The 23,396-nt window shown below is 35.8% G+C and overlaps 1 protein-coding gene across 5 annotated transcripts in view; it reads right to left on the bottom strand.

Moving 5' to 3' along the window:
- The window catches only part of MIPOL1 (mirror-image polydactyly 1), a 299,801-nt gene that overhangs the window by 188,659 nt on the left and 87,746 nt on the right, over positions 1–23,396 (bottom strand). For all 5 annotated transcript variants that reach the window (XM_018066479.1, XM_018066478.1, XM_018066480.1 and 2 more), the window contains 3 exons: positions 19,074–19,203; positions 6,013–6,046; positions 5,583–5,753 (listed from right to left, as the gene is read on the bottom strand). In XM_018066479.1, coding sequence (XP_017921968.1) covers positions 5,583–5,753; positions 6,013–6,046; positions 19,074–19,203 — 335 coding nt within the window. The remainder of the gene's footprint in view (positions 1–5,582; positions 5,754–6,012; positions 6,047–19,073; positions 19,204–23,396) is intronic.

Below are 23,396 nucleotides of genomic sequence, written 5' to 3'. Positions count from 1 at the left end.
ACATTTACATCAATACCTTAAACACACAAAGCATGTTCCCTTCCACAGCACATTATTGATGTATTCTTTCCTGATGGAATGTTCTCTTTATAGATTAGCATGGCTGGACTCTTCTCTTTCAAGTCTCAATTCAACTACTCACCAGACTTCAACAATTCAACAAAAGGACTGCCTTGATCACCCAATTTAAAGTGACAATCCTATGACCAATTGTGGTCACTCTCCATTACCTTTTTATTTTAATAACATCACTAACTGAAAATACTTCATTCGTTTGTTCACAATCTTTATTACCATAATAAAACATAGGTTCCATAAGAGTAAGCACCTTCTATCCCTGGATTGGGACGACCCTCTGGAGGAGGGAAAGGCTACCCACTCCAGTATTCTGGCCTGGAGAATTCCATGGACTATATAGTCCATGGGGACACAAAGAGTTGGACATGACTGAGTGACTTTCACTTTCACTGAGTCCCCCAACACAAAGATATAACAGGTCCTCAGTAAAATGTGGATGAATAAATATTTCAATAACTCCTTTTAGTTCAGTTTATCTTGAAATACATGAGGAAACAGTGGAGACAGTGTCAGACTTTATTTTTTGGGCTCCAAAATCACTGCAGATGGTGACTGCAGCCATGAAATTAAAAGACGCTTACTCCTTGTAAGGAAAATTATGACCAACCTAGACAGCATATTAAAAAGCAGAGACATTACTTTGCTAACAAAGGTCCGTCTAGTCAAGACTATGATTTTTCCAGTAGTCATGTATGGACGTGAGAGTTGGACTATCAAGAAAGCTAAGCACAGAATAATTGATGCTTTTAAACTGTGGTGTTGGAGAGAAGACTCTTGAGAGTCCCTTGGACTGCAAGGAGATCCATCCAGTCCATCCTAAAGAAAATCAATCCTGAATATTCATTGGAAGGACTAATGCTGAAGCTGAAACTCCAATACTTTGGCCACCTCATGCGAAGAGTTGACTCATTGGAAAAGACTCTGATGCTGGGAAAGAATGAAGGCAGGAGGAGAAGGGGACGACAAAGGATCAGATGGTTGGATGGCATCACCGACTCAACGGACATGAGGTTGAGTAAACTCCAAGAGTTGGTGATGAACAGGGAAGCCTGGCATGCTGCAGTCCATGGGGTCACAAAGAGTCAGACATGACTAAGTGACCGAACTGAACTGAACATGCAATAAAATGAAATTGGATCCCTATCTTACACCATTCACAAAAATTAACTTGAGACAAATTAAACACTTAGTTGTAAGACCTGAAGCCATAACTCCTTTAAGAACTGAACTAATCTTGAAATAGATCTAAAATATAAAATAGCTAAGCTCATTCAATTCATTAATTCATCTGTTTTGTGCCTACACTGTCCTAAAGACTAATAGACACAGATAAAGGACAGTTCCTACCTTCAAGTTAGGTGGGAAGATAGGCATAAAGTCAATTAACTGTACTGCAGTGTGACAAGTAGTATAATAGGATATAAAGTAAAATGTGGGCACAAAGCAGATATTTATCAATACTGTGCCATGAAAGAGACCTTTATGGAAGAGATAATATTTAAGTTGGCTATAAAGCAGTAGGAGATGAGACAGTAGCAAGTGAATAGAAGCATGTGTCAGTGAGAAGGGGAAATACACTTAAAGGTACAAAGAGTTACAAAGCAACAGATCACCTGTACTTGTGGTAAACTGTTCAGCAGCCTTCTTAGAATTTATTCATTGTAATCCTGTACTGGATTGACATCTTCCACTTAACTAGTTTATTTTTCATTTTGCTAGAGCTTACTGCATGGTATATCAACAGCTTGCAAGCCATAGAGAAGGAGGAACCTGACTAGTGAAATGTTTAGCTGAATTTCTTTAATTACCCTGATACTCCATGGTCCTCCCTGCTTTTTACATTTGTCAACTGTGGACCTAAAAGATCTCAGGATCTATAGTTTTCATTATAGCATTTGACAGAAGTAAGTAACTATCAAAAAAATGTGTTAAATTATATTTTGGTTAAAAAGAGGCACATAAATGTTTTAAAAATATTTTCAACAACAAACACAATAAAGGAAAGTACACAGATGAAAAAGAGTTACTACTGAATTTAGGGATTTGGAATGACTCTTTTCTAGAAAATAAGTGATGAGTTAAGATTCTCTGCATGGTGTTCAGGTAATAGAAATTTATGATCACTCATTCAGCCTTGATAGGCCAAGATGGAAAATTAACAACTAGAAGACAACAAAGGAAAAGGAAACTCAGGGAAAGGACACTGAGACACTTGACCTGGGGAAAGAGAAAATAGTGCTAATTAAAATGATATTTCTGTGGTATTCTTTCCAAAGACTCCAAGTCTCATTCTAACCATAAGAAAAAGGTACAGTTTCAGCTTTAGTTCGAAGGCATGAAAACCAGGAAAGTCAATGATGTAAGATTCAGATGTTAATGTCATCCAGAAACACCCTCACAGACACAATCAGAAATAATGTCTAACCAAAAAGCTGGACACCCCATGGTCCAGTCAAGTTTTCACATAATTAGCATACTATTCCTGGAGTTCTGGCTAAATTAGACTGGTTCTAGACTAGTTGTGACTTCCCAGGATATGCATAGATGGTTAGAGCCTGGCAGGAGAAGGCTTCAGGCCTCACTGATAGTTGTAGTCCATAGAATAATATTATATTTTCGTTGACTGGAACTCAGCTGGTACCCAGTGTAGTAGGTGAACGGCCTAGCTTCTGAGCACTAAATAAGTAAGGCATGGGAATGAAGGTTGGGGTATGGACTTTTGCCAAAAGGGTTAGGGGGTTGGTATATAAAATATACCAAAACACAAAAGCAAAAACTTTGTAATAAAGACTTGGAATATAGCAGGAATAAAGGAAGAAAGTGGTCAGTTCTCTATGTACATGGATGTTTTAGTTAACAAAATAAATGATTTCGAAAACATCCTAAGCTGGAGTTTATACCTAAAATTGTTGTAAGCTCAAAAAAAAAGTTTTGACTCTCTTTAACAATATAGGGCTTCCCTGGTGGTTCAGACAGTAAAGAATCTGCCTGCAAAGTAGAAGACCTGAGTTTGATCCCTGCACTAGGAAGATCCCCTGGAGAAGGGAATGGCTACCCAGTATTCTTGCCTGCAGAATTCCATGGACAGAGCCTGGCAGGCTACAATCCATGGGGTCACAAAGAGTCAGACACAACTGAGCAACTAACACTTCACTTTTTTTAAAACAATATACTGAATGATCCAAGATTGAATACATTTGGTAGGGTACAAAATGCTATAAAAAAAAAAAAAAAAAAAAGGTTGCTCATTTAAAAAGTTTAAATTGAAATTTTCCCAATTCTAATCTGAAGATAAATGATAAATGTCAGATTTCCACATTGAGATAGAATTATTTGCGGCAGAACAGTGCTCCAGCCAAGAAAAAAGAAAGCTAGATTAAAATTTTAAAATCATGTTTAAGACAGCAGAAGACTGCTGCTGCAACAATGACTTGAGCAGCTAGAATTCTGAAGAGGGTTTAGCTGGAGACAGGTGATTGGAAGATCGGAAGTTGTTTTTTCCCTCCTAAGTTTTAAAGGCTCAAGGAATGGGCAAGAGGCTGAGAAATCAGGCTGTGACTACATAGAAGACTCTGGTTGGAGAACAGAGAAGTCATCTAAGCCTCTGGCATTTATGCAGGGCTGAAGTGGCAAAATTAGAGATTTGAGACTTGTTTCCATCTCAGATCATTTGCTAACTCCCAAACTTGTACAGGGCTCGAAGTTAAAGAGCTAAGCCCTAAGCCCTATGAAAAGAATATTGGCATTTCCAACAGTCTTATAATGCTGAGGAGACAAACAACAGACTAGAGGATTCTCCAGGAGTAGGTCCCTAGTGAATACTCAGCTCTCAGTTTAGGAAGCCTCACCAAAAGCACAGGGGTAAACCACAGGTAGACCAAGATGTGCCAAAACTCACCCAGCCTTCAAGGATATACTAAAGAATGTCAGATACTGATAGAAATGAGCTAATAGGAAATATTCTATGAAGTATAAAAGGGACAGTTGGTTATGTGATAACCTTAAACAAGCAAGAAAAGAGGTCCATTAGTGTGAAATAGAGAAGCTGTCCGCTAACAGAAATATGTAAGAAAGATATAAAGTAGAAAAGGTGGAGTATATGGGTGCCACATGCAGGTAGGGCAGTCAATGATATGATGGAGACAAGCAGAAATTTCTCTTTCTATTGGAGAGAAGAGGTTGGATAGTTGAAGAGAAAGGAAGAAGATAAAGGAGTCCTCCAGAGGGGGAGAGTGAGTGGACTAGCAAAAGGCAAGAAGGTTATCAGGCAACACCAGGGGTCTACTTGAAGACAACTGTCATGAACAGTTGAGTCATCAAATATGTGTGATAGACTCTTGCCATATAAAGCTTTGAAGGTATAGAACAGGCAGAAAGTTAAATTTATAAAACTTAGGTTTTGTTAGGTGAGCAGGACAAAGGAAGAGGGTCAGGACAACTGAGGTTATCTTACATGCAAGTAGGAGATAATTATGGTGACCCAAGGAATCGAAGCTAGATAAAGAGAGAAGAGAGGACATGAAGGGGTTAAAGGAAAGGCAAAGAGGTGATAAGATCAATATTATCAGGCACCAGTAGAGTTGAAAATTTGCTAGAGTTTTAGAGTAGGCTGGAAAGATAGTAAGTGGATGCTTGAAATTGAGACTGATAATGACCAAGAATAAGGTATGATCATAGGGTGAATAGCAGAACGGGTAAAAAGCATCTGGAAGACTGGAGGAGAGCGATTCAGAGAGATGAGATGGCTACTGAAAGAATCATCCACAGAGATATTTAAATCACCAAGAATTGTGACAAGACTAAGCTAAAGAAAGAGACAGTAAAATAGATCCTAAAATCTTAAAGAGATGAAGGAAGCTATATGGGAGTGTATACATGACTGCAACAGGGGTGTGTAATGGGTGGTACAATCTGATGCATGGGTCTCAAAGCTGGAGGTGTTTAGACAGAAAAAAGGAACAATGATCTAAAAGCACTAATCGAACAAGCCTCCAAGGCCAGTGGCCCAACTGCTGGGGGAGGGAATACATTCACACTTGAGAGGACTGCAGTGGAAGCTGCATCCTCAGGGTGGTGATCAGGTTTCAGCTGGAGCAGGAAGGTGCAAGTAATGTTCAGAAAAGAATACCCTAATAATTTGATTCATTTATCCATGTTTACTAAAAGGCACTGAATTAGGCACTGGGAATAAAACAGTAATAAAGACATAATCTCAGCCCTCCCAAAACTGTGACTCAAGTAAGAAGTCTCATATAAAAGCGATTACTTTAAAGAATTGAACTAAATTTTTATAAAAAGCTAGCAGTTTTATTAAGAAATGAGGATACATATATTTGAAGAATGATATAACAAAATATGTGATTATCTTAATATAGCTAATCATTGTGGTATTAATTATAAGCTAAAAACTAATTTGAATTAAGAATAAATGGGGGGAAGTCATTTTTTAATGTAAAGAAAGAGGGAAAAATGGTAGACAGCTTTTTACAGATACATGCAGGTACCTGAGACAAAGCAGCATCTCGTTCTTCAATCACTGCGTCCATTTCTTCTGCAGTTATTCTCTTTTTACATTCCTTGGTCTTGTAGATTCTATCCACAATTATAGCTCCATTCTTCTGAATAGCTACCCCTGTGTCTGCATTGTTTATTCTGTTCAGTAATTCCTGTAATGTCTACCAACACCATTATACGTTAGTCAGACATGAAGTTTTAATATATTTTATTTAATATAGGGTTTTAATTAATAGGCACATGTGAATTGTAAATTGACTGAGTGAAGTTATTGAATTTTCATATTGCAGCAAAGATGTACATTATTAGTGTGTCAATTCTTCTTTTTCCCACATCTTAGTTCTTGAAACCCACTCAATTGAACTTAAGCCTCTAAGATATAAGACTGACATCAAGAAATCTCCTCGGAGAATGGCTTACCATGTCATTTTCTTCAGGGTTAATATTTTCTAGCCTAGAAAAAAGGGACACAGAAAGCCTGATCAGTAGCATTTCCTTAGTGCAGCAAAATGAGTTCGCTTTTTAAATCTTTAGAACCTCAAGTAATTTCATTCGACTAGTCTTTAGAGTCAACCATGACACTGAACATATTAAAGTGCCACCTGCTCGACTCCATCTTTCAATAATGCTCCATCTCTTCTGCACTGACTTCAGACTGTTAAGTTATTAATGTTTACTGCTATATATGACTACAAGGATCAATTGTTCATATGTGCTTAGATGAAGAAAGTTCCCCAGTGATAGAAGCACTCATTCTCATCATTATATTTATTTCTGGACTTTCAATTCTTACCAGAAACTGTATTTCCTCTCTTTTTTGGACATCATCACAAATAAAACAAGGCAAGTATTTTTACTACAAGTTTAACAATGTTCCCTCAAAAAGCAACAACAAAAAATTACCACTAAATTTGACCTGACAATCTCCTGCTGCTACCTATTTGGTAAAACAAATACACTGTATAGAAATGCTGACCAAAACTGCGCCACATTTTTAGATATCTAATATTATTTTCTGCATAACATAGATAGAATTATTCAAATTAAGGGCAAAAAAGGTAAACTGGTTCCCGTCATAAATGCATTTTTGTCTTACAAGAGTCATAGTGCTGGGGGAGGATGGGAAGGGAGGTAGGAGGGAAGCTCAAGAGGGAGGGGACATAAGTACACCTATGTATACTATGTTGATGTGTGGCAGAAAGTAACACAGTATTGTAAAAGCAATTACCCTCCAATTAAAAATAAATTTAAAAAAATGAAAAAAGAAAACAGTCTTAGTGCTCACTGAGAAGCTTGCTGATGTTGGTAAACTGAAGAAATGCAGTAAAAGTAAAGAAAGAAGTTCTAAATCACATATTTGGAAAATTATCAGTAATGTAACTTAGGCAATATTAAATTTGGTAGATTTAATGAAACTTTATCATGGATACCAGCGAAATTACCTAGATTTTAGAAATGATTTCAATTATTTAAAAACTGTACTAGGGAATTCCCTGGTGGTCTAGTGGTTAGGGCTTTGTGCTTCCACTGAAGGGGGCGTGGGTTCAATCCTTGGTTGGGGAACTAAGATCAGACATGATGTGCAATGCAACCAAAAACAAAAAGGTAAAATAAAAATTGGACTAAAAATTTTAGATATCCAAATTTCTGTTTTGATTTTTCCCCCTCTATTTCTTTGCTACTATGATTTAACATTTACTGCAAAAAAAAAAGATACTATGAAAAAATAAAAAATACTTAATAAATTTATTACAAAATTGTTCCAAACTCCACAGCTGAAACTACTACATTCATAGAGAGGAAGTAAAGATGAACATATGTAAAAAAACCTATTTCTACCCATATTTAAATAGTATTTAACAAGCAGGTGAAGCAATTTTGAATTATATATATTTAATGTATTATATCTCAAACTGCTAATGTCCCCTTGGATTCACATTCCAATAAGGGTAAATATATACTCTTTTATCTTTTTCTCCCAAAATCAATCCAAAGTTTTCAAATATTCTGCTTCATAGAAGCTTAGTTTATAAGAACTATGAAGATAATCACTTCTTTTACTCAATTAAAAAATACAGTGGAAAAGTATAAGATAAAATTTTTACACTTGTTTAAGATCATGTAAAAACATTTGAAAAACATGAGCAGCTTTAACCATCAGTTACTGGTTGGCTAAATATGATTTTTAGAAAGCCATAGGTGGTGAGAAATATTTACCTTAATGTTGTTCTTTATAGATGAAATCAAACTAAAAGAGCTGATTAACGACAGTTTCCGAAGAAGCTTAAATTTTTATAAATTTAACAATTTATTAAACTTGATCATTTAAAATGAGAAAGGACATGTGGAAATTAAGCGTTTAGATTTACAGATTACTGGAAACAAAAAGTTTTATTTCTCAGTATTACGCATCTCCCTTTTTTTTTGTTTCAAAGAATTACATATGGACGAAAAGAAAATGGCAGTAGAGACAGGTTAACGAATTCCTATGTTCCAAATAATCAACACAATAAAAAGTGCATGGAATTCCTGTATAATATCTGTACATTTTTTTCAAGCACTGCAAAGTGAACAATTATTACTTTAAGGAAAGTCAAATTAAGACTTTAAATGATTTAAATTAACAGTCTTCAACAGGAAAAGGCTAAGATAACTGTATTTAATCTATTATTAAATTCCCTGCTAACAAAATTTAAGAAAAAATATTAAAATCAAATTTTCTTAGCAGACGTTATATACTAGATCCTCAGTATATGAATGCAGCATTCTGTTTATAAATAAATTGTGTGGTTGTCTTTAAAAGAACATGATATACAATGATTTATCACTTTCTGATAAATGAATCTGAATCATGTTTTAGTGAGTGAGTATGTCAGGTCTGAAATGCAGGGCATAAGTGAGTGAGCCAAGTCAGCCACTTAGCATGTGAACCTCAATTTTGCTTTATTATGACCCTTTAAAATTGATATAAGTATAAAGATAAATGGTCACTAAGAGAAAAATAAAACCTGAGAAAAAAAACTTAAAAACTCTCGTACAAAACAACAATGAGGTATAACCTAATACCTGTCAGAATGGCTGTTATCAAAAGGACAAAACAGTATATTTGACACATTTTTCTGAGGTGGATCATTCAATATCTACTTAAAGATTAAAAATCAACAAAAGCGGCTTCCAGAAGATTAAATATAGTTCTATGGTAAGTACATAATATACTGTATCACAAATTAAAACAAAAATTAGACAAACAACTTACCTTTAAAAATTGAAGCAATTTGAAATAGTTACATAAGACATTCAACTTTCTATGTAAAATGACTTTTTAGGCTTAAGGTTTACTAGCAGCGTGTACAACATAAAAGTTTTATTTGCTTAATAAAGACAAAATAATAGTTGCCATATGAAATATAGCTGACAAATTATACACTATATTTTAATAGGAAGTTTACAATTAAACAAAAGAACCTTAACCTTTCATAAACTCTAAATTATTCCTATAACAATCTAATTAGACAGTCATGATAATCAGTAAGAATATTGCTGAAGTAAATGTCCATGGGCTCAAGTTTCAATTGATTTCCTATACCATGCAAATTCTGACTGACAACCTTGCACTCTAAGTGAAAAGACTCATGCACGAAATGTCACATTTCTTGATTTATTCCTAAATCAGTCAATATAACATCTTTTCCTTCTGAACCTAGAGTCATTTACCTTGTTCAATGGGAAGAAGCAAAACTTTGACCCCAAATGATAAAACTAATTAATGATCAGCTTATCAGAAAATCCTAAAGTATTTGCTTTTTTCTCTAAGGCTCATTTTTTACACAGTGCCACCTTTAATATGGTATAAAAAAATACACCAATAATAAAAGATGTAAAAAAGATATCATGAATTCAAAAGCTGGAATGTTCATATGTACAGATGTCTATACTGGCATGCTACAAAAGTCATTTTACCTTGAAGCTTTTTTATTTTTTCCTAGTTTTGAACAGAAGCAAAAGAGACAAAAAAGCATTAAAAATTCAGGGAGTAAGGGAAAGCAGAGAAGTGACAGAATAAGACGACAAGACAAACATTATACAGAAAGATGCAAAGTAGATCAGAAGTGAAAAAACGATAACAGAAAAGAGAAGGAAGGAATTTCCAGATTACAGGAAGCAAGAAATGAGGAATTAAAAAAAAAATGTTGGAGAAGGAAATGGCAACCCACTCCAGTATTCTTGCCTAGGAAATTCCATGGACAGAGGAGCCTGCCATGCTACAGTTTATGGGGTCACAAAGAGTCAGACACAACTGAGCAACCGAGCATATATGCTATTATGAGACAAAGGAAAGACAAAGTTCAATTTGAGAATAACTATCATATCCCATTGATATGGGATAAATGATATGGGATACTTTGCTACACAAAGTAGGGCACTATCTCTCAAACCAAGGAAAAAGGTCTTTGTTTAGAGAAATAAAAGATGCAAAACCCTTTTTAAAAAAGAGATGTAAAATAATTCATATATTTTCTTCTTATACACAATGCTTCTAAATATGCCTTTCAGTCAAGCAAAGCTCAGTTACAAATTGGTTCTATCTTAACAAAGATTTAGTCTAAAATGCACTATTGATGTTCAGAGTTCACAGACCTCAGCTAACTAGAAAGGAACCTCCACAGCACCATATAAAACTGTACTGACATGCTATTTGTTGCTGCTGTTGTTCTTGCTTCTTATGTGTTTGTCCTGATCCCCTTACCTGAAACCCTAGACTGTAATAAAGTAGGAGCTGTCTATAAACTTTTCCTAGGGACTAAAAATTCTTCATTATCACTTGAAATTATTTTAAAAATTTATGTAATTATATACTTGATGCTGATCTTAACTGAGACCATAATGCTGTGTTCCCAGCAACTAGCAGTGTACCTGACACTTAGCACATATTCAGTAAGTATTTATTGAATGGACTAAGTAACTAAAAGAGAAGGCTTAGGATAGGACTGTTTTCCTGAACTCCCTTCCCCATTCTTCCCTCAATATGAACTCTACCTAGAACAAAATGAAAACCTCAAAGAAGCCTAATTTTCATGTACTGTAATAAAAACTATAACAAAACATATATACCAATGAAAGTAGACAATGGAGGCTAAAAAATCTAAAGAAGGTTCAATTTAGATCCATCTTTTAAAGAGACAGAATGAACTGACCATCTCCTAGTCCATAAAGCAAGTCATATTTCCAAGGGGAAAAAAGAGATAGAATGAACAAAACTAAGAGACCAATCTGAGAGGAATTCTGAGGAAGAAGTTTTGGTTTGGATATGTGGGAGAGTGGTTATGCCACTGATTGGTACAGGGAATTAAGGAGAATCAGGCTTTAAAAATAAATTAATAATTCATTTTTGGATATGATAAGTTTGAGCTGCCTGAATAGATCTGAGGTAGCTATAGCGTGTGACTTACTATGACTCCTTAGGCAGGTAGTCGATCACTCTTAAGTTTGCTCACCTATAAAGCTTGATTATCACCTAACTCAAGGAGTTGTGACACTACATAAAAAATTGATTTGTAATCTTTTTCAGGCAAATTTCATTTCAAAAACCACTCAAATCTATTTATAAGCAAAATTCATGATTAAAATTGGTGATCTCCTGGAGGAGGAAATGGCAACCCACTCCAGTATTCTTGCCTGGAAAATTCCATGAACAAAGGAGTCTGGTGAGCTACAGTCCCTGGGGTCGCACAGCTGGACATGATCAAGCACACACAGCAGAACACATATGTGTATGCATAACATTCATTCTGCTGTACACCTGAAACTAACACAACATTGTAAATCAACAACGCACAAATAAAAATGATGTATAAAAACTGATGATCAATCTACATAAAAGATTTATGGTCATAAATTATATGTGAAGTGTAGTACTGTGAATGGTTGATAAGTTGAAGCTAATAATACTTACAAATCCCTAAAGAAGAGTTCTAAAGTTACTAATAGCTGCATTATTGAAATAAGAAAAAAGGTATCTATTTGAAGAGTATGTTTAAACATATTTGGCCCCAACAACTGTTTTTGTAGATAAAATCAAACTGATTCTGCAAGGTATATGGAAAGGCCAATGTACCAGAATAGTTAAAATAATTCTATAATAAAAGAGCAAAGTTTAGAAGGATGACATCTGATTTCAAGATTTAGCAATCAAGAGTGTGTGGTACTGGCAATGCCAGTGACAGACTCACCGATCAATGGAACAGAAAAGAAAGTCCTGAAATTAACCCACATGAATACAGTCAATTGATTTTTGGCAAAGGTGCAAAGGAAATTGGTGGAGAAATGATACCCTTTTCACAAATGGTGCTGGAATAAATAAATGTCCAGATGTAAAAGTAAAACTATATGTATCATGTACCGTACCACCTTACACAAAAATCAATTAAAAATGAATTATAGACCTACATGTAAAACATGAAATTTATAAATTCTAGAAGAAAACACAGGAGAAAATTTGGTGTGACCTAACATGTGGCACTGAGTTTTAGATTCAATACCAAAAGTACAAAACATACAAGAAAAACCAATAAGCTGGATTTTATCAAAATTTAAACTTATATTCTGCTAAACACATTGTTGAGAGACCAAAAATATGGACTGCAAGAAAATATTTGAAAACCACCTATCTGAAAAAGGACTCACATACGGAATGCATAAAGAACACTTAAAATTAACAGAAGAAAACAATACAACTTCAAAAACAGGTCAAATATCTAAACAGACACTTTACCAAAGAAGATACACAGCTGGAGAATGGCTATTACTGGAGAATGGCTAAATGTCCAATGGAAACCTAACCAAACAAAAAGGATAATTACAAATGCTGGCAAGGATGGTAAGCAATGAGAATTCTGATTCATTGCTGGGTGGGCACACCCCTTTCATAAAACATTTTATATGTTTTATAGTGCCAGAAAGTAAGAAAATGCTCAAAAACCAAAAGGATGAGAACAAGCCAAAGACATACAGGAATCACCTGAAAGAGTTTCCAATGGTCAAAACTGGAACACCCCAAGAAACAAATTAACACAGAATTTAATTGTAACTCAAAGTACTAAATGAATATCAATGAGTCCATACTGACATAACTAAACACATAAATTAGGGATAAAATCTCCTATATTGAAGAATCACAAATAATTTATATAGATATTGTCCACTAAGAAAGGTAGAACTCAATTAACCAGGACTTCCCTGGTGGTTCAGCGGTTAAGAATCTGCCTTCCAATGCAGGGCTGGATCCCTGGTCAAGGAACTAAGACCCCACATACTGCGGGGCAACTCAGCCCATGCACCACAACCAGAGACGCCTGCATGCCACAACAAAGACCCAGCACAACCAAAAAAACACAACCTCCTAGCCCACACTCTCCAGCCCCACCATTGAGTATAGGCTGCACTTTTGTGATCTGCTTCAAAGAGTAGAGTATAAAAGAGGAATGTGGGTAACTTTACAGTGAAGAAACACGGCAAGCACTACCTTGACTGGGAGACCAAAATTAACATCCCCAGCTGAAAGTTGACAGAATATAATCTTGAAATGATGTGATAAAAATGGCATTTCACTTCTGTACTATTTGTCCCATAAAACCAATACGTCAGTCTAATCATGAGAAAAACTGAAATTGAGGAACGTTCTATAAAATACCTGACCAGTACTCCAAAGAACTGTCACATCATCAAAAACAAGGAAAGTCTGAGAAAATGTCACAGACCAGAGTGGGCAATGGAGACACAGTAACTACATGCCTATGGAATCCTGGCAAGGATCATGGAAAATAAAAAGGACATTAGAGAAAAGCAGTGAAATCTGAATAAAGTATGAAGTGGAGTGAAGTCGCTCAGTCGTGTCCGACTCTTTGTGACCCCACAGACTGTAGCCTACCAGGCTTCTCTGTCTATGGGATTTTCCAGGCAAGGGTACTGGAGTGGGTTGCCATTTCCTTCTCCAGGGGCTCTTCCTGACCCAGGAATCGAACTTGCATTGCAGGCAAACGCTTTACCCTCTGAGCCACCAGGGAAGCCCATATGGCCTAGAGTAAACAGTTGTATAACAATGTTGATTTCTCTCCTGTGATATATATATCATAGTAATACAAACTGGTAGCAATAAAAGAAACTGGGTGAGCATTATATAAACTCTGTATTATCCTCACAACTTTTCTGTAAATCTGAAAGTATTCTAAAATGAAAAGTTTACTCTAAAAAACGTCCAAGTAAAGACAGTGGAGTGAAATCTGAACACAATCCATCTACCCCATCACATACCACTTGAACAAAGATAAAAATTAATCAAACTGTAGAGGAAGCAGGACATCATGTAGTAATTTTTTAAAGTAAGGACAAGGTGGAGGGTGGAAAAACAATTTTGAACTGGTTCAACTAACTTATCTTTTTACACATGAAAGTAGGTATTGAGAAAAGACAGTGACCTCACCAAATCTTAGGAATTTTTCACTAATACCACACAGCTTATAAATAACCTTAAGAGACCAATGAGTTGAGTAGATAGCCTAAAGAAAAGTTAAGGAAATCTTTCTGTATTACTAAGAATCTTTACAGATGAAGCAAAAATCATCAGGGCTGGCCATTGTGTTTGCCTGTTTCTTTTTACTACACTGGTGTAATGAATAAAAGCCCCAAAGTACTACTCCATGGAATCAGGATATTCACAAGAAGGGACAGAGTGGCCCCTCAGTGCAGTGCAAGACACCAAACAAAACTCCACAAGCAGAGGACAGGATCTCAAGCAAAATGGGTACCCAACCCCAAAGAGGTCTTCCCAGCCTCTGCTCCTACCCTACTGCCCTAGGGCAATGTAGAAAGGTGGCCCAGAAGCAATACCAAGCCAAGAGTCAGAGGAGAAGGCAAACAGGTGTCAAATAATGTGAAATATTTATCAAGGAAAATTCATTTGCACCATATCAGAACAGATAAAATTTTTTGACAATTCTAAGTATGAGCAAGATAAAAGAGAAATGACAAGTCAACTATGAATTCACCACAATCACATGACAAAGTATCACGCAGATGAGATAAAGATCACAATATAAAAGATAACACCGACCAAGAGAAAGAAGAAGTTGATCTATTAATGGCTGGCATTCCAGAAAAGCATAAGAACATGAAGTCAATAAAACAAATTTCAAAGAGAAGATGCCAAAACAAAAGAGCAGATGAAGAGGAAAACTGAAAACTAAAGGACAGACCTGAAACTGATATAATTTTAAAAAGAAAGAAAAGAAAGCCTGAGGAAACATTGAGAATAAATAAACAGACATATATTTAATAAATGAAGTAGAAAGAACAGGCGATGGGATTGTAAAACTGGAAGTATTAACGTACAGTAAAGGCTTGAGACTGTCACAATGAATGCACAGAAAAAAACAGGAATTAAAATAATTATTGAATTGATAACAGATGAGGACCAAAGTGCCTATAATAATAACCAAAGTCTCTAAAATAGAAAACCACAAAACCAACACAATATTGTAAAGTAATTAGCCTCCAATTAAAATAAATTTAAATTAAAAAATTTTTAAAAATAAAATAGAAAACCAAAAATAAAATAAAATTTAAAAATCTAAAATTTCCCTGAAATAAAGGAAGAATCAAATAGTCTTTAGAAAGACATGCTGTGATTCTAAAAATATTATTACATAATAATCAACACAAGCATCCTGATTAAGCTGTTCTACTTCAAGAATAAAGGAAAATCCTTCTGGTATCCAGGCAGAAAAAAATAAACTACCTTTAAGTGAGGGAAAAAGGAATCTGATGGACGCTAGACTTCTTTTCAGACAAACTTGATGTCAGAAAAGTCAGTAACATTTTTTACAATGTTTAGAATGAAAAATACATGAGCCAAGAATTTTATTCATAACCACTTTGAATATAAGGATAATAAACAGCCAGTCTGGAGCAAAGTTTAGAATAAAGTATTTATAAACCTTTCCTTAAAAGACTATTTGAAAATGAAATCTGGTCACCCAGGAATTTCCCACAATAAAGAACTCAGGTGTAAAACTGCCAAGTATGATAAAAGTTTCAGCAATGATTCTTAATTCTTTAAACTATAAATTTAAGGTTAAACCCAGAGAAGTACTTTGGCTATTGTATCCAATGTAACTTTACACAATTTTGGAAAGTAGCATTCATAAAGAAAAAGAAAAAAAGGAGTTCAAAATTATTATTTCATAGCTGAGTCAAATAATATTGTTTAACTAAAAAACTAAAACTGTGTGGATCACAATAAACTGTGGAAAATTCTGAAAGAGATGGGAATACCAGACCACCTGACCTGCCTCTTGAGAAATCTGTATGCAGGTCAGGAAGCAACAGTTAGAACTGGACATGGAATAACAGACTGGTTCCAAATAGGAAAAGGAGTACGTCAAGGCTGTATATTGTCACCCTGCTTATTCAACTTATATGCATAGAAACGCTGGGCTGGAAGAAGCACTTGGAATCAAAATTGCCGGGAGAAATATCAATAACCTCAGATATGCAGATGACACCACCTATAGAGCAGAAAGTGAAGAGGAACTAAAAAGCCTCTTGATGAAAGTGAAAGTGGAGAGCAAAAAAGTTGGCTTAAAGCTCAACATTCAGAAAACGAAGATCATGGCATCTGGTCCCATCACTTCATGGGAAATAGATGGGGAAACAGTGGAAACAGTGTCAGACTTTGGTGTTTTTTTGGCTCCAAAATCACTGCAGATGGTGATTGCAGCCATGAAATTAAAAGACGTTTACTCCTTGGAAGAAAAGTTATGACCAACCTAGATAGCATATTCAAAAGCAGAGACGTTACTTTGCCGACTAAGGTCTGTCTAGTCAAGGCTATGGTTTTTCCAGTGGTCATGTACGGATGTGAGAGTTGGACTGTGAAGAAGGCTCAGCGCTGAAGAATTGATGCTTTTGAACTGTGGTGTTGGACAAGACTCTTGAGAGCCCCTTGGACTGCAAGGAGATCCAACCAGTCCATTCTGAAGGAGATCAGCCCTGGGATTTCTTTGGAGGGAATGACGCTAAAGCTGAAACTCCAGTACTTTGGCCACCTCATGCGAAGAGGTGACTCATTGGAAAAGACTCTGATGCTGGGAGGGATTGGGGGCAGGAGGAGAAGGGGACGACAGAGGATGAGATGGCTGGATGGCATCACTGACTCGATGGACCTGAGTCTTAGTGAACTCTGGGAGTTGGTGATGGACAGGGAGGCCTGGCATGCTGCGATTCATGGGGTCGCAAAGAGTTGGACATACTGAGCGACTGAACTGAACTGAACTGAAAAACACTACATAAAAAATATTGATGAGATTCTAACACCTTAACGTTTTTCAGTCTCTTTTCTTAAATTTAAAAGGATCCTTAGGGAACTAATGTATCTTACTGAGAGAAAATGGGGCTTCCGTGGTATCTCAGATGGTTAAGAATCTGCCTGCAATGCAGGAGACTTGGGTTCAATCTCTGGGAGAAAACAGTGCCTCATGTTCAAAATTTTCTTCAGTCTCACAACTGATTATTACTCTTAAATTCAAGTAATATTTATACAGAACTGCTACAAGTACTTTTCAATACTTATTAAATCCTTTAGTCCTCATAACAACCAATATAAAAATAGCCACTACTTCCACATTTTGTAGTTTCAGAAACTGAATAGTTTGTCCATGGTTGTACAGCTAGGAAGCAAAGAGTCAACATTCAAAGACAGGTCGCTGGGTGTGGAATCTATTATCTTCACCTCAATAATCTAATGCCTCTCATATAAAACAGAATGTAGAAAATGAACTAATTTTTATCAAATCAATTCTATTGGGCTTCCCTGGTGGCTCAGTGGTAAAGAATCTGCCTGTGATGCAGGAGACACAGGAGACTCAGGTTCAATCCCTGGGTCAGGAAGATCCTCTGAAGAAGGAAATGGTAATCTACTCCAGTATTCTTGCCTGGAGAATTACACGGACAGCAAGCCAGACGGGCTAAAGTCCATAGGGCTGCAAAGAGTTGGATACAACTCTAGCAACTTAGCATGTTGCAAGCATCTATTCAATCATCAACCATCTATCCTTCCAGACAGTAGTTTATATATGCAAAGAAAAATGTTTGGAATAATGTTTCCCTATTGATAAAATGATAGTTTTTTGGGAGTAGGCAGTGTAGAATTTAGCTGATAGTTTTTCCTTTATTTTTATTTGTCAGTGAATTTAATGTTTATAATGAGTCTATCTACTTTTTGAATAAGCCTTCAAAAAAAGCCTTTAATATAAACAAAAACCAAATCATGCTATCTAGCCACAACCTGAGCACTGCAATACTAACCTTGCTGTCAAATAAACCACCACTTTTTTTGTACCTTTTTGGCTTTTTTGTTCACACGATGTGGCTTGTGGGATCTGAGATCCCCAACCAGGGATCAAACATATGCCTCCTGCAGTGGAAGCATACAGTCCTAACCACCGAACTGCTAGGGAACTTCCCACCATGTTTTAATTAGTATTTGACTGTGATCCCTCAGAGAGTCTAGAACAACGCTGGGCAAAAGAAACATTCAATAAATATACATAGGGATCAACATAAAATACTAGATTATTATAGTCTATAGATGCTCTAGGGCCTTTCTACCCAAAGTGGACTTCTTAGATTAGCATCATTTGCATGATCTGGGAGCTTGGTAAAAGGCAGAATCTCAGGCCCTGCTCCAGACCTACCTATCAAGAATCTGCATTTTAACAATATTCCCCCATGATTGGAGTGCACATTAACATTGAAGTACTTCTTTCCAGTGCATTGTTTCTTTAAAAAAGTGAAAGTTTAGTTGCTAGGTTATGTCTGACTCTTTGTGACCCTATGGACTATGGCCTGATAGGCTCCTCTGTCCATGGGATTCTCCAGGCAAGGATACTGGAGTGGGTAGCCATTCCCTTCTCCAGGGGATCTTCCTGACCCAAGTTTCTCTAAGTGTGGTCCAGTATTTATCTATATCAGAATCACCTGGATTGCCTGCTAAAAATGTAGATTCTCAGGCTCTACCCTATTTCAGGTGTCGTTAAGTTTTAAGTCTCACAACTAAAAGAAGTAAAAAGTACTGGAGACGATAAATGAGCACAGCAAGCAGAAAGCAGTAAAAGAAGCCAGAGAGCTGAAATAAATCAAGAAGGAGAGGAAGAAAAGAGGAGTCACAAAAGAAAGCAGAGTAAGGACATCAACAACAGCACTGTGAAGAAAGAAAGTCACTTTCCTGAATGTTTCCCTTCCTTCCTCCCTCTCTGCCTCTCTGTTTAGTGACTGAAAACTACTAGCATGACAAAAGTTCTAGAGAAAGACTGGGGATACGGAATTTACCACTGAAATTATAACATTTTTGAACATGTAACCATCACATAATTCATGCACTTTATAAATGCTCCTGATGTCATATGTGGTTTTACAAGCATACGTACAATTTTAGAGACATTTCCATATGCTTGGCTCGTGCAATTGCTTCATCTCTCTCCTCATTGGCTAACTGCAGTCGAGACAGAATAGCTTCATCACGTTCTTTCTGTGCAAGATACACCTCTTCAACCAGAGCTACCAAAATACATAATTCAAAATTAATTAGAGAATACAGAAGAAAATGCATACTTTTAGCAAAAATAAAAGAATTCTTTTATTCAACTGAATTAGCATCAATTAACCACTTGAGAAGGCAATGGCAACCCACTCCAGTATTCTTGCCTGGAAAATCCCATGGACAGAGGAGCCTGGTAGGCTGCAGTCCATGGGGTCATGAAGAGTCGACAGGATTGAGCGACTTCACTTTCACTTTTCACTTTCATCCATTGGAGGAGGAAATGGCAACCCACTCCAGTGTTCTTGCCTGGAGAATCCCAGGGACGGGGGAGCCTGGTGGGCTGCCATCTATGGGGTCGCACAGAGTCGGACATGACTGAAGCGACTTAGCAGCAGCAACCACTTGAGAAAACATTCTTTTAAAGCTACTGCAAAAGTGAGATACCACTTCATACCCATAAAATAAAAAATTAAAACATTAAATAATAAAAAATATTGAGCTTGTGAATAACAGAAACACTCAAATATATTGCAGATAGGCATATATATTTCTACAACCATCTGAAGAGCAATTTGGCAATGCTTAAGCTGTGCCTCATTTATAACCTGGCTAATCTCCTCATGGGGTCGCAAAGAGTCAGACATGACTGAGCGACTGAACTGAACTGAACTGAACTGAATCTCCTCTTTGGTATGAAGCACATGAGAAATACTTGCACATGAGCACAAGGAAAGAAGTATAAAAATGTTTAGGAAGCATGTATAAAAATGTTTATCTCAACATTATATAATAACAAAAACTCACAAATAACCTAATGTAGAATAATTGGAGCAGCAATAAATTTCTATACATTAAAAGTGGAATACAAGGCAGCATTTAAAATGAATTATCTATAGACAAATGGACAAATCTCAAAAATGAAAATCTGAAAAATACAGAAATTGCAAAATAAAGCAAATCTATCTACTGTGGATAGACAGAATTAGTAAAAATATTAAAATGAACATGAAAATGGTAAACACCAACTTCAGGACAGTAGTTACCTCAGTAAGATGATCAAAGAAGAGGAAAGAGGCGAGGACATGGGTGCACACTAGTTTAGCATGGCACATCTCCAGAGACACCATTTATATTGATTACAATGCAAATGACTTCATTTAAATTTCTGCAGCACTATCGAAGGAGCTTATACGTTATCTGAAATTGTCATTTCTCAAACTGAATTTCTACTTGAAATCTTACATAACTTAAAATATCACTGAAATTTTAGAAAGGGGCTCAAATACTTACATCACTGAAGCACATTTATTTTTACCGTCAAACCACAAAATAAACTTAGGAAAGACATTTGAAACATTCCTTTAGGTCACAGAATACTGAGTTTTGTACCAAGATTCGTCATAGATTAATATACTTTTAATCAAGATAGTTACTTTTATATTACTTAAAATATAAGCAGTAAAAAAGAAACCCTGAGAAAAAAATCAACTATATCTTTTCCATAAGAGTGTAAAATGGAACATGCAATGGTAAAACAAAAGGCACAATCATTTCTAAGAAGCTGAGCCTGAGGCAAGATAAATATTCAATAAATTAATTAATTCATCAAATATTTATATAGTTCCTGTGGCAGTCATCAATCCAGTTTTAAGGAATATGAATATAGTGGTCCTAGAAGTCCGTATCACCCGGCAGTATACATTCCATTACAGGAAAATAGACAATAGTGAGAAAAACAGACCAAAAATTAGATAGGGAGGTATGGAGACATATTGCTTTAAAGGAAAATACATAGAAAATAGAGTGATTTGGTACATGTGGATTAGAGCAGACTATTTTATAAAGAGTGGTCAGAAAAGATCTTTTTAAGTAAGTGACATTTCAGTACATCCAAATAAAGGAAGAAAACCATATTTATATTTGAAAGTAGATGAAGTTGAAGAAAAACTGTGACTAAGGCCCTAGAATATTGCTAAAACAACATTAACATGACTGGAGCACAGCGAGAGAGGGTGAGAGTTCTTGGGGATCACACTATAAGTCATAGCAGGGAATTCAGATCTGTTACAAAGCATCGGACATGACTTAGAGACTAAACAACAAAATATGACGGTAGCAATGACAGACTCACATATATGCTTAAAAAGGAATTCTGGCTTCTGCGTGAGAAATTGTTCATAGGTGGGGCAAACATGGAAGCAGATTCCAGTAGAGAGACATAGGAGTGATCTATGCAAGAATTCACATCAATAACCCACAAGAATAACCCTTTCCCTGAAACTTAAAGCTACCCAGAAATAAATATGTGACCCTAGATAAATGACTTTTAGAAAAATAGGCACAAATTGATCAGATCTGTGTTTTAGAGGAAACACCCAGAGATTAGCATTCAGAGTGTCTGAAACAGCGATCAGAGAAAAGCTGTTAGATTGTACATGCCCCTTAATCCAACACTAGATTTTATAAGTCCAGGTGAGAAATAATGAAATCCTGAATTAAGGCAAGGGCAACATTAAAGAGAAAGAAAACTGATTCAATTAATAACAAAAAGTTAAGCACATATCAAATTTTCAAGGAGAGAAAAATAGGACAGGTGACTTCACTAAGGTACCCCCCCATCTATCAAAAGATAATCTTCATAAAACTCTGAGGAAAACAAGTTACTCTTCTCTTTCCTGCTGCCACATCGATTCCAAGGGGGAAGGGGAGTCTTAGTCCAACATTTAAGGAAAACTGGAGTCTAGTTCTAGCCTACCTTCCTGCATCCTCTACCATTATATTCCTTCTACGTCAGTAGTTCACAAAATATAGTTATGTGTCATTTTAATGTATAAAAATATAACTAGCACATTAAACCTATACCTTATCCTTTATATGTGAAATCTAAAAAGAAATGATGCGATTTAATTCAATTAAGAATTTCCAATCTTCAAAGATGCTGATAAGGGGGAAAAAAGAGAAGCCACAGACTGGAAGAAAATAACTGCAAAGTATGTATCTGATAAAAGACTTGCATCTAGAATGTAATTTTAAAAACTGTCAAAGTTCAATAACAAGGAAAAGAAACAATTAAAATTGGGACAAAAAAAACTCGAAGACTTTTTATCAGATATACTGATGGTAATAGGCACAAGAAAAGGTGTTCAACATGTTCAGTCATTAGAGAAATGTAAATTAAAACTATGAGATAGCCATCATAGACAGTTGACCATTGAACAACATGGAAGTTAGAGGTACCCTCCCCCTAACTACTTTAGACAAAAATCTGTGTGTAACTTTACAGCTGGTCCTCTGTATCCATGCAGAACCACAGATCACGCAGTACTGCAGTGTGCATTTATTGGAAAAAAATTACACGTATAGGTGGCCTGTGGAGTTTAAATCGGTTTTGTTCAAGGGTCAACTTACAAACTTATTACGATGACTTATAGGAAAGACTGATAAAAGATGTTGGCAAGTGGCAAGGATGTAAAAAACAAAAAAGCACCTGGACCACTTATACACTTCTGGTAGAATGTAAGATAGTATAACCACATTTTGTAGTTTCTTAAAAAAGTAAACATATACCCACCATAAGATTCAGCTACTCCATTCAAAAGTATTTATCCAAAAAAAATTAAAGATTATGTGCATGTGAAGACTTAAACACAAATATTCACAGCATTTTTATTTATAATAGTAAAAACTCAGAAACACCCCAGACTTCTAGTAACAGATGAATGGGTAAGCAAACTACATAACAAATTGTGCTAGAACTGGATATCCACATGCATAAAATCAAATGCTTTTAAACAACAGTTTAGATAAAGTTAAGAAATTCTTGCTATAAACATAGCTTTTGGAAGATCTACTACTTCTGAGTACAATCTTCATCTATTTTTTGTCTATATCATTACTGTTAAGTGCTTGCTTGTGGCCACACTATTCTGTGTGTATGCATCAATTCATCACACTATTTTGAAAGAAACTTTTGCCTATAATGTAGTACACAATAGTGAGTTTTATTTTCCTGTTAGTTGTATACAATCTCCGGTTAGTTGTATACAACCCTAGAAAAGGATTAGAGAAAACTATGAGATATTATGAAGAATATGGGCTTTGATTCAGATCCAAGGTGGTATCACCATAAAGTTAGGCAATTTGGTTTTTTTTTTATTTCTTAAATTATTTTAGTCACAGTTCAGGTGTATAAAATGAATACCATCATTTA

This window comes from Capra hircus, chromosome 21 (genome assembly GCF_001704415.2).
Source record: "Capra hircus breed San Clemente chromosome 21, ASM170441v1, whole genome shotgun sequence".
Lineage (NCBI taxonomy): Eukaryota > Metazoa > Chordata > Mammalia > Artiodactyla > Bovidae > Capra > Capra hircus.
This window is presented reverse-complemented; position numbering and strand designations above follow the sequence as displayed.